We start from the raw sequence: 12,267 nt of genomic DNA, 5'->3' as shown, positions 1-12,267 counted from the left end.
CAAGATTGCTCAAATCAACAATAGCTGCAAGATCAAGCCTCAGCAAACCAAGCTATGCAGTGAGATTAATCTAGGTTTAAAATTGGTATGTTGTGTCACATACTTCACTTCTGTAAAAGTCATGTTAGATTTCTTACCTATAAGCGTTGGAGTTTCAGGCTGTATACTTTCACTTTTAGATATGCTTTTAACTGAGGACAGCAGCTGTTGCTGGATAGTTTGCAGGTCACTAAATCCAGGGATTGGGTAAATAAAATCAGGGGTGAAAGAAATTGTTTGCAACTCCCTGGTATCTGCATTTCTTGTTCCAATACTAAAAGGCACAACCCCAAGCCCTTTAAGAGCAGTTGCTGAAGCCCCAACATCATCTTTGGACCTTCCACCAGTCAGCAGAATTAAAACCTGGGGCACACCCTCAAGACGTCTGCTACCAGAAGAAGCAGTAAAGACATTGTCCTTAACGAACTGGAGAGCTGCTCCAGTGTTGAGGGGTCTTCCACCTTTATGTCTCAGTCCTCTGATTGTATTAAGGACATCCTCCTTGGTTGAGTATGTATTAAGATAGAAATTAGCTATAGGCTTGTTACTGTACTGGACCACAGCGACTTGATCTCTGTTTTCCTCCACATCAAGGTTCTCCACTACTCTTTGAACAAACTCACGGATTGCTGTGAATCCATTTCTAGTGTCATCAGAACCATCAAGCAGAAACACAACATCTCTTTTGATGGCTTCAGTAACAACTATGATATGTAATAAATAAAAGCAGGTCAGGGCAACATCATTTACAACATAAAAAAAAGTAAAGATACACGGTAGTTACGTTACTAATTTTCTTTTTGTTACTACTGTTGAAACCAATCATAAGTTTGATGACTACAACTAACTTTCGATGAAAGGTTTAAGAAGAAACAGCCATCACTTTTCTGAAGAGAAGAAAAAGTGTGTGCAACCAGTAAAATAAAATGAAGCTTACCTGTCGTGGTCAGAGTGATCACATAGTTTTCAAGTTGCTTCTGGACTGAGTTAAGCTGGCTGAAGTCACTGATGGTGAATGCGAAAGAAGGATTGTGTGCAATTTCTCTTATCTCTCTGGTGTCAGCATTCTTGACTCCAATGGTGAAAGGCACAACCCCAGCTGACTTAAGGGCTCTTGCTGGCTCTTGGACACTGTCTTCCGACCTTCTTGCAGACACAGCAATGAGGAACTGTGGGACGTTTTCTGAAATTCTGCTTCCGTAAGTGGGTGTAAAGATAGTGTCTTTTAGGAAACTAAGTGCTGCACCGGTGTTTAAGGATGTTCCGCCTATAAGTGAGAGGCCACTGACAGCGTTTAGGACCTGTTCTTTTGTTGTGAAGGAGTTCAGGTAGAAACTGGGAGATGCACTGTCACTGTACTGGACCACAGAAATGCGCACCTTGTCGATTCCAACGTTAAGAGTTTGGATTACTCGTGAAATGAAGTCACGGATATAGGAAAAATCCCCTCCTACATCGTCAGAGCCGTCAATCAGGAATACAACATCTTTTTTGACACCTTCAAAAGAGAAAAGACAGTTAAGACATTGTGTGCTTTTCTTCTTTATTAAACTAAACGGGTTAGATTTGGGATTTAGTACATTTCAACTGAATAAAGATTGCTAACAAATCGGATATATAGTCAGACAGAAAGCTTTGGAAGTGATTTTATATATTGGCATTAGCAAGATTCAGGGGGCTCACTATAATAAATGCTGCAAATCCACTTAAAAGTGCTCTCTTAAGCATACAGCATTGACATGATAAATAACAGTTTCCTTTTCACACAGGGAACAAAAGAAACTCACCTTCGTCTATAACCACAGTCGTCTCAACTTCACCCACCACTGTCTGCAAAGGATTCATCAGCTCTTCCACAATGCCTGTCAGATCAGTAAAGGCGCTTGTGTAGTAAGCAAGAGAAGGGGCAAAGGCAATTGGCTGCAGAAACTCTTGGTCTGCACGGCCCACTCCGACAGCAAATGTCACAACACCTGCTCTGGCTACTTTATCAGCAATTCTTCTGACCTCGTCCTGAGACTTTCCTGCTGTTATAAGCACTAAGGCTTGTGCTACACCATCAGCACTCCGGGACCCCGCTTCTCTCGTGAAGTGGTTGGCAAGGGCATACTCCAGAGCAGCACCAGTGTTTAAAACCGCTCCACCTTTAAGCCTGAGCTGAGCTATGTTGGCTAACACTTGATCCTTTGTGGTGTGGGTCCTTAAATAAAACTCTGTGCGCTGATCACCGCTGTACTGCAACAGGCCAATTCTAACTTTATCCGGTTGAACATTGAGGTTATTCACGACATTTGTGATGAAGTCACGCACATAAGGGAAATTAGCGTTTCCAACATTGCTTGATCCATCAACGAGGAAAACAATATCCCGCACCACTCTTGGAATATTCTGTGTTGTTGTTATTATAACTGTGAAGGGAAATTACACAGCAGAAATCAGTAAAACCATAATCATAGCAGCTGAATTACAACCATGCTCTGTTAGCTGCAATTCTCTTCAAACATAAATTCAATGTTGACTTTCTACTCAATCTGTGCTTTTGTAATTGTTTTCTATTATACATTTGTGAAGCTTACTCTAAGGCAGTCACTAACTAATAGAGGTCGGCACGGTCATTTGTAGAGCACATTAAGTAAGTGTGCCAGTGCTTCCTCATTTGGATGAAATATTTCCTTGGCAGAATTTGCAAATTCAGTTTTCTCCTGCTTTGGTAAAGAAATTCCACACAACGCTCCTTTGCTTGATGCCATGTTAACAGCAACAACAACAGCGGAATATGGCCAATAGATGTGCAAAGAATCCTGCAGCATGAAGCGCATTTAACATGAATAACATTAACTATTATTATTATTATTATTATTATTATTATTATTATTATTATTATTATTATTATTATTATTATTTTGATGTTTCCAGTTACACAAGTCTACAGATTACAGATCTGAAGGGACTAAATGTATGTGTACTATATAGTATTTAAATATGTATCATGCACATAAAACATTAATAGATGTGTTTTGTTTTTTGTTTGTTTTTCCGGTTCTGGATTTTCTACCCATTCCCATATGCACATTTAAATTGTTATCACTTCTTAAAAATGGCATACGTTTGTAAATGCTGATTTTCAATTTGCTTTCATATTGTGATTGCAACTGTTTTTTCATGTATAGTATGAAATATTGTGTGTGTGGCTGCTGTCCCTCAGGACACCCTTGCAAACGAGACAGTGCATCTCAAACCTTGTATATAGGTGAGAGCAAAATAGTATATTATAAAATAGTACCCTTTTGTAAAATTATGTAAAACAATACATAAAGTTAACAGTGTTTGGATGTGATAGAAGCTTGGATCTTCTCGGGCAGGTTATCAATTTAAACAAGAACTTTAAACAGCCAAGGATTTTTATAGTAATACAAAAATTGTTTAATTTACTGATTGGTTGTTTGCTTGACCTTTGATAATATTGCCACCTGGTGGATAGATATGGCAATTTCATTAATTTGTATGTATTAAGGGAGATACCCACATATATATATATATATATATATATATATATATATATATATATATATATATATATATATATATATATATACAGTATATATTATTTTTATTTTTTTATGTGCATGGGAGTATTAATTGTGGGTATTTATGCGTGTAAACACATTTATTGTCCAACTTGAATTTGATATCTCATATTTTATAATATGAAAAAAGCCCAATTAGATTGATCTTTTGAGTTTTGGGAAATGTAGTCTATTTAAATAAAATATTTTTTTGAAAAAGAAAATCCATTTAGAAATCTAGCTTTATTGTGTTTTACCCTTAAATCAGAACACCTAATGATGTGTTGTTCAAAAAAGCTGTGTTCTATTCTTAAAACACTACCTCCAAAACAAAAAGTGAATAGAATTGAGTCCATAATCTCTAACCTTAAACAAAGGCAAAACATATGTACATAAAAACTGCACTGTACCTTCTGTTGGCTCCTCCGTGATAATCACTCCAGACAGAGTAGTCAGTGGGGCAATAATAGTCTGTGGAGTCCTGAACAGCCCACGGAAATCCTTTACCATGAAGGCCAACTTCTCGTCTAACGCTATCTGTGAAAGCTCTTTAATGTCAGCGTTCTTGGCCCCAGCAGCCAAAGTTAAGATCCCACTGCGTTTCATCTCTTCAGCTGGCTGGATGATAGAATCGCTGGACTTTCCGGCAGTGAACAGGATCATAAGTTGGGGCACATTCTGCTGTATTCTGCTCCCTTTAGACGGGATGAACATGTTGGTTCTGACAAAGTCCAGGGCAGCTCCTGTATTTGCTACTTGTGAGCCTCCTTTTATTTTCAGCTTCTTTACAGCAGCTGCTGCCAATTCTTTTGTTGCATGGCTGTTCAGATCTAACTCAATTCTAACGTCACTGGTGTACTGGGCCACAGCGACTTGAACCTGGTCAGGTCCAATTGGAAGTTTGTTGATAAAGTCCACTATAAAGTTACGAATGGCAGTAAAAAGGGTATTACCCATAATCTGGGACCCATCTATAAGGAAGACAATGTCCCTCCTGCTGACTTGAGAAACTGAAAAGGAAAATATAAATACGCATATGTGAATACATGCAGTATACTGTACAGAGAGCGGCTATGGTATCAGGTTTTAAATATGCTCACTAATGTAAAGAAGCACTTAAATAACTTCTAACCTTAGTTAAAAGAGGCACTGGCAACTGGTTGCTTTTCCAAATGTTCATATTTTAGCTGCCACATTTTTTAGAATTGCCTTTTAATAATCTAATAATCTCTGATGAGCATAGTGACACCTATTAGGATGTAAAAATGAGTAATGGGCAAGGATAATATCCATTATAAAATGACCAAGACTAGAGGGAGCATTCTCAGTGGCTATAAATACCAGAACAGCCTGGAACTTTTAGAACCACTCTATCTGATTCACATTGGCAGGGGTTGGGTAGAGAGGGTGTTCCATTTTAGAAAGGGCAATATCAGACGTCAGGGTTTTTAGTTATGGTCCAAAATCTGCACGCCTTAATAGCACTTGGCTTTGCCTCGTGTGGAACAACACCCACAGGGGTGTGGATATTGGACCATGCTGGAACACCCTGTCGTATATTATTGCTTTCTTGTTCACATTCACATTCATGACTTTCCAGTGGAAAGGAATTTATAACTACTATATAATAACATATTACTTTGTGGTATTATTAATAGTGAAGCCTAAGCACCACAATTATCAAAACATTTCAGCAAGCGCTCTTCTTGGCTCTGATCCCTAGATGCATTGGGAGTTTGACTTCCTGAGGCCTGTTTAAGGTCTAGCCGTTTCAGCAGTTTGCTCCTGTAAAACACTTCGATATTGCATCAGAGGGCTGCAAAATATGCTCTTTTTTAAGTATCATGAAGCCAATATGATTCTTGGATTGGATTTGTATTGGACTTAAGAAATTGCTTCTGAAAATTTACATTTTAGGTTGTGATTCAGGCTATGGTATAGTGCAGAATTGTTTGTTGTATTGTACAGACATCCTCTACTCAGTTTTGAACTTTGAAAACCACAGAATGATTTTTGTGTTTCAAGAAACTACTTACTAAGTGTTGCTGCTCATAATCTTTGCAGCCGCTGATGCAAGTATGTGTTTTATCTGGCAGACTGGGAAAGTCTTAACTTTTGTCAGTAATGTAGGCATAGAATTTAAGTTGAATGCAATACTATTCAAGAAACTTGAAACTTGTTTTTCTTGGCTTCAGAAAAGTAAATGAAATACTAATGGTAACTGCTATCCTTAATTCTAACAAACACTGGTATATCATTTAATTTTGACACTATAAGGAACCCATAGACTTCCTCATAAACGCATATCCCATATCTAGTAAGAAAAGTGATTTGGCTTTCTGAAGACATTTTTTTAAACATTACCTTTTTCAGACTGGTGCACACAAAAAGCTGTAATCTGTTCTGTTTTGTGGTCAGTTTTAGTAACACTTACCTTTACAATGTACCAATTCCAGTGAATAATCCCTGGGATAAAGCCCACAGTCAGTACTATGCACCAACGTAAATCCATAGAGGACACTGAACACAAATCTTAACAGATGTGGAATTACTGGTGTGTAATGCTTTAAGCAAGTTTTAAAAAGTAGTCATAAATACTCCTAGTTATTGTGTTGCAGTAGTTTTTTCAGTTGAAAAGGGCTGACATGGACATGACAACTGGTCTCAATTTTAAACTTCTTGGCAAAGAATTGATCCACAAAACATCTCCTGGCTCATATATTGATTTAAATAGCCAAGATAATTAACTCATAATTGACTATATGTATTGAGATTGCATTGGCTAGCCAAGAATATATCTGATGAATGAACTGTGCAACATATATCAACTATTATCCATCAACAGAATACTTTACATTATACACTATACATTTTCCTAATATTGATATGCCTTTCTGTTTAATATGCCATAATAGCTTCTCTATTCTGCTTAACATCCTATTGTAGCTGTGTGATTCTCGTTGCTTCAGCTGAGATCATTATTTGTCAAGTTTACTGTACAAACTACTATAATACAAATTGCTTCTCAAAAACACTCCTAAAGTGATTTGTATAAGCGTTGTTGTGTTTCTCAAAAGAACACCAATGGCACAGGTTATTTTTTCTCTACAGATCCTGAACCTGAATTTTCAACCCTGAGCTACATTAACACAAATAAGCTTTGTGATGCCTTTGGAAATTATAATTGTTGATTACTGGAAACAGGGATCACGAACCAAAGCATTTTTTTTCTGACAATAAAGACTCAATAAAGACAGAAAGATTATCCTTGGCTAGAAGATAACCAGTTACATGACACCTGTCCTAAAGAGTGACTTTAGAAGTACTGGGCACCATTCTTGAACCTTTAACAAACACTATGTACACTAAAGCACTAAGACTTCCCCCCCTAAAATTGGAGTGTCATGTGAAACAAGATGAAAACAAATAAACAGTCTGGAATGATTGCTTGGATTTGAAACCCTGTTTGGTTATTCCAAACAGGATGGGTGGTTAAAGTTTCACGAATGGCCCTTTTAACCAGTCCCCAGTCTGTTATTTACATACCTTCTGTGAATATGGTTGAGGGCTGAATGACAATGGTTCGTTGGGCCACCCCATTAATTAAGGGCAGTAACTGATCTTGCAGGTCATCAATGTCATCGAAATTTTCAGCTGCAAACACAAAGCTGGGGTTCGTGGCAATCTGCTCAAGCTCCGAGGTGTCTGCAATCCCAGCCCCAATGCCAAAAGTATAAATGCTAGCCTGATTTAGAGCAAACTGCCCCTCTCTGATATCATCGCTGGATTGCCCAGCGCTGATAACCACTAAGGTTTGGGGCACCCCATCCTCTGCTCTGCTGCCTGCGCCTGCTGTGAAGAGGTTTTGAGCCACTGCCTCCAGAGCAGCCCCAATATTAGCCTCCGCGCCGCCTTTGAAGCTAAGTCCCTTCACGGCATCCATAACCTCAGTTTTGGTGCTGTAGCTATTTAAATAGAACTCAATGTTGGGATCATTGCTATACTGAACAACAGCAACTCTCATTGCATCATCTCCCACATTGAGGTTATCAATGAAATTTAGAACAAAATCACGGATGATTGGGAAGTTGGCAGCTCCAACATTATCTGATCCGTCAATTAAGAATATAAGGTCAGCCGACTCTTGTGCTTTAGGGGGAGAAAAAAAAACAGAAAAACAAATGCGATATGTGAAAGCGTTAAAAATGAAGGACCCCATGCAGCCAAGTAATCACCAAGAAACACAGTGAATCATAAAACATGTTTAAATGAAGCTCTTTGTTCTGCATTTTGTTTGACTCGAGGTGTGGAAAATTACAACAACTTCATTATCCTTTGGTCAAACCAGTAATAAAAAAAGAGATCTTAGCATGAATAATGCATTCAATGTTACTGACACCCTTTTTATTTGATTCCCACATAGCTCCTAACAAACGCAGCAGTCACATTTATACAATGTTCTGCTTTAGTGCCTTAGATTTGACAAGCTCAGCTTCTACACACAGCAGAATCAACTTGGTGCCCATCATTTTTGGAGTTACATAATGTAATTATTGTGTTTACCACACAAAAAGTGACACGTGTGAATTACAATGTTTTAAAAAATATTTGTAATTGAGATATATATATATCTATGTGTGTGTATATATGAACTTGACCAAGGTTAAGGAGTTGGTATGGTTAGGACCAATATTACTAACTTTTTCCAACCTCTGAAATTCAACATAATGCAGACTCATGTTAAAAAAATAACTATTGTGGTCAAATTACCAGTCATGACTCAACTGTCCAACCTTGTTAGCCAAATAAATATATACCTGTGCTGCTCACCGTAGGATACGTGGCTTTGTTTGTATTTGTGAATGCAAGAAAACACAAATATGGGCTAGTACAGTAAAACTTCAAATAATTGCCGGGTCTCAAATAATCACCTGTCTTCAATAAGTGCTGGGTCTGCTGGCAAATATTGTAAATAAATGCCAGGTCTCTATTAAATGCCAGGTCTATCATTGCCATTGAAGCCGAGGAAGATGAAGAGGTAGACCTACATGTAATGCATATTCGCTTAATGCAGTTATTACGTTATTAAAAATTGTGATAATTTTAAGCGTGCTGAAAGTAGGCCAGATACAAACCAAATAAATTATTTTTGATAATGATACTTATTGCTTTTATTGTTCATTTTAAAACTTTTTAGAAGTTTGTATTATTATTATTATTATTATTATTATTATTATTATTATTATTATTAATAATGGTAGATCTAATTCTGTTTTTAAATACTAATTCACATACTTCTGCTTGTTCATTTTCCAACGTTTTGCATACCATATCCTCGTTAACCAGTGCATATAAAAAGACTTTAGAATAATACTTTCGCTTTATACTTGAGGTTGTACAATACAATGTAATTTTGTTATAAAACAAAACAGTTACTTAGTTCCCACTGACACACAACCTTTTAACAAAGTTGCTGGAATGTTTAAATTGAGTTACGATGTTGCCGTAAGGTTGTGTGTTAGTGGCTTCTCAATGACCGCATGAAGCATGTGAAGCTAGTGATCTAATATAAACACGGGTCTCAAATAATCGCTGGTCTCAAATATGCGCAGAGTTTGCTGGTAAATCATGTAAATAAATGACGGAGGCATTTAATTGAAGTTTTATGGTATGCTAAAACTGAGAGCTACAATGCCACTGTGATAACCTACTGTAAGTGAGGCACGACTGAGATATAAAGAAAGATGCTGGTTGTGATTCTCGAGGAAGACATATCCAGGACATGAGTGGGTATGATAATAATAAGACAGTGGGGTTTGGGGTAACCTCCACAGTCACAATTCAGAACTAGAGCATTTTAAACTCTACTCTCTCTTTGATACAGACCAAGGTTGGACTGAATTGTTCATCACTGTATAAAATTCAATATGCACAATTTATATACACAAATACAGTATGAAATAAGCTGGTGGTCAAACACAAGATGCACAACATTTACACAAATGAGCTGCCGTCGGTGGTTAACAGTAGACTGTTAATAGCTTTGATATTATGAGAAGAAATATAAGAAGAAAGAGGTATTAGGTGGGGTTGTTTTCCCTTGCTATTCCTCAGACCAAGGAGACAGAGAATGTGACTTGCACTTTTTCAGTACTGCCATGTTACCCTGGAACTAGTGTGATGTGAGGGCAGTTTAAATGGAAAATGTAATTCCCCCCAGAATATTAAAGAACCTGATGAACTGCTTGTGATCAGTGTTGCACAACTGCTGAACTAGCAAAAAGAGGAGCATTTAGATGGCAAATGGCAGCCTAGATAAATAAGAAGGTGGGCATAGAAATCTCTCTCTCTCTCTCTCTCTCTCTCTCTCTCTAGATATATGCATATACTGTATATAGTGAGATGCCTATTTTACTGTAATATTAACTGTATGCAAATAATCGCCCAATTACAAAAGGGCTATACAATTTCGGGCTGTTATTTTACATAATTGCGTGTGATTTAATTTAGTTGAGTAGATGTTCAGTTTTTCTAAATTCCTTTAAAGGGAAAGAGGTTGATGATATGCCCAGATGAATAAAACAAATATATTAAAAATGACATTTTAAGTTTTCACAATGTAAGTGCACCATTCTCTAATCAATAAACTATACCTTCAAGGCTCAATGCTCACTCACTAATGGGTCTGCAATAAAAAGCAAGGTAGGTAGGAGGCCTAGCACAGGATCGCCTTTCAAGTGAACACAAATTAAAGCTTGAATTAAGCTCATGCATAAATGTGGACGGTAAACATTACAAAAAACACAGTGAGGTTAATGATAGCACAAATGACATGGAAATGGATGATTATTGCTCCAGTTATTGTGTTTTGGAGTTAATTGACTTGAACAAATTAGTATGGTAACGCCACAGCACTGACAGCTAGCCTTTACCTGTAACATCTTTTATTTCTCCTTGCGCTTCAGCCAGTGCAGGGGAAGCTGCGGCTGCATGGAGACTGGTGACTAAATCCCCTACTATACTGTGCAGCGCGGTAAAATTGTCTACGTTGTACATGTGAGTCTCTAGAGGCTTGCTGGCTATCTCCTTCAGCTCCCATTCCACAGCATGCTGCACTCCCACAGCGAACATGTCAACGTCTGCCATTTTGAGAATTGACGACGGTGGTATAACATCATCTTGGGAACGCCCGTCCGTCAAAACTACAATGATCTGCGGGACACCTTCGCTGGCCCGGCTGCCAGCCGCCTCAGTCAGGTGGGTCTTAATCAGGTACTCCAGCCCCAGGCCCGTTCTTGTGCCACCCCCCCGATATGGCATACTCCGTATGTGGAAAAGTATGTCCTGCTTATTGGCGTATGTGTTTAATTGGAACTCTGTTTTGGGCGAGCCACTGTACTGGACGATGGCGAAATTAAATTCATTGTCCCCCTTGTTTAAAGCCTTTACCACATCGTACAGAAATTCCCTCACGTATTGGAAATTTTCCTTTCCAATGCTCCAAGACGAGTCCACTAGAAAGATTATATCTGCTGCCACGCCCTGTCGGCCATCTTTAAGAGAGAAAACCAGTTGAGGACTTTCCCCGAAGGAAGCGAAACAAAAATGCAATTCCAGATTCAGAATTAGAGGGAGCTCAAAAATCCAGTTTGGGATTTTAAAGGAACCATTACAGAGTGATTTACTGTCTGTGATTCCCAGGTCAGTTCAGACTGTTATACTACACCTTTGGGCTATGTTCCACATGATTCCCTATTCTTTATCATCTAAGTAGACCCCCAAATTTGGCACATACTGTACCTCTCCTAATGGGATATCTGCATTTCAGGATTTGTAATCTACACAACTGTAGACCTTCTGTTCCACTGCAGACCCTGAGCTCTGTCCCTCAATACTTTACCACTCTGGATTCCCAAGACATCCTTGGTTCCACCAAAGACCTTGGGGTCTATTTTAATAATCTAAAGAGCGTCGGTCGGATCTAAACACTCTTTAACCCTTTGCGGTCCTATGTCGGACCAGGTCCGACATTACAATTTTCCTTTTCGGGTCTGATGTTGGCCCCTGCCCGACATCATCAAAAAGACGTCAAGCACAGGTTTCTAGTCGTTTTTTTCTCCGGAAAAAGCCGAGAAAACCTTTCAATGGCCGAGTGAGACCGATAGGAGCCGAGAGAAGTCAAAAAAAAAAAAAAGGGACGTATCTGAGCAATACACACAGCCCCTGCACCACAGACATAACATGGACATAAACAAACAAGATAGCTGCTTCTGCATCTAGCACTCAAAAAATATCACAGACATATGCAGAGCTTTTTGAGATGTTATAGTAATAAAATAATGACTTAGAGTTTGGTGATAAAATGAGTGATCAGGAGATGATTTACCACTATGCACGACTATGAAGAGATATGTGATAAATACAGCGAACAAGGGGTGGGGCGGGGCTGAAAATGCAGTCCTGTTGATATGCAGCGCCTTTTAAACCTGTTTTACTTTGAATAAAATTACTTTTAAACAGCGCGTGTAAAATAAAAAGCACATGTGAAAATAAAATGGACCTGACACGCCTGACAGGCGCTGAATAAATGGACCACAAAGGGTTAACTTTATATTCAATGCCACTCCCTTAAGAACATCACTAAATACAATAAAAACAGGTC

The 12,267-nt window shown here is 38.3% G+C and overlaps 1 protein-coding gene across 3 annotated transcripts in view; it reads right to left on the bottom strand.

The window, feature by feature from the left end:
- The window catches only part of LOC117412744 (collagen alpha-3(VI) chain-like), a 59,909-nt gene that overhangs the window by 36,038 nt on the left and 11,604 nt on the right, over nucleotides 1-12,267 (bottom strand). For 2 of the 3 annotated variants that reach the window (XM_059032513.1, XM_034021336.3), the window contains exons 3-7: nucleotides 10,538-11,158; nucleotides 7,152-7,754; nucleotides 4,016-4,615; nucleotides 1,827-2,447; nucleotides 977-1,537 (exon numbers count right to left, since the gene is read on the bottom strand). In XM_059032513.1, the coding sequence (XP_058888496.1) occupies nucleotides 977-1,537; nucleotides 1,827-2,447; nucleotides 4,016-4,615; nucleotides 7,152-7,754; nucleotides 10,538-11,158 (3,006 nt within the window). Of the gene's footprint in view, nucleotides 1-137; nucleotides 744-976; nucleotides 1,538-1,826; nucleotides 2,448-4,015; nucleotides 4,616-7,151; nucleotides 7,755-10,537; nucleotides 11,159-12,267 lie in introns of all 3 variants that reach the window. The other variant, XM_034021303.3, reaches the window with a different exon arrangement.

The sequence above is a fragment of the Acipenser ruthenus genome, chromosome 10 (assembly GCF_902713425.1).
Source record: "Acipenser ruthenus chromosome 10, fAciRut3.2 maternal haplotype, whole genome shotgun sequence".
NCBI classification, from domain to species: Eukaryota; Metazoa; Chordata; class Actinopteri; order Acipenseriformes; family Acipenseridae; genus Acipenser; species Acipenser ruthenus.
The sequence above is the reverse complement of the archived record's forward strand: the minus strand, read 5'-3'. Positions and strand labels throughout refer to the sequence as shown.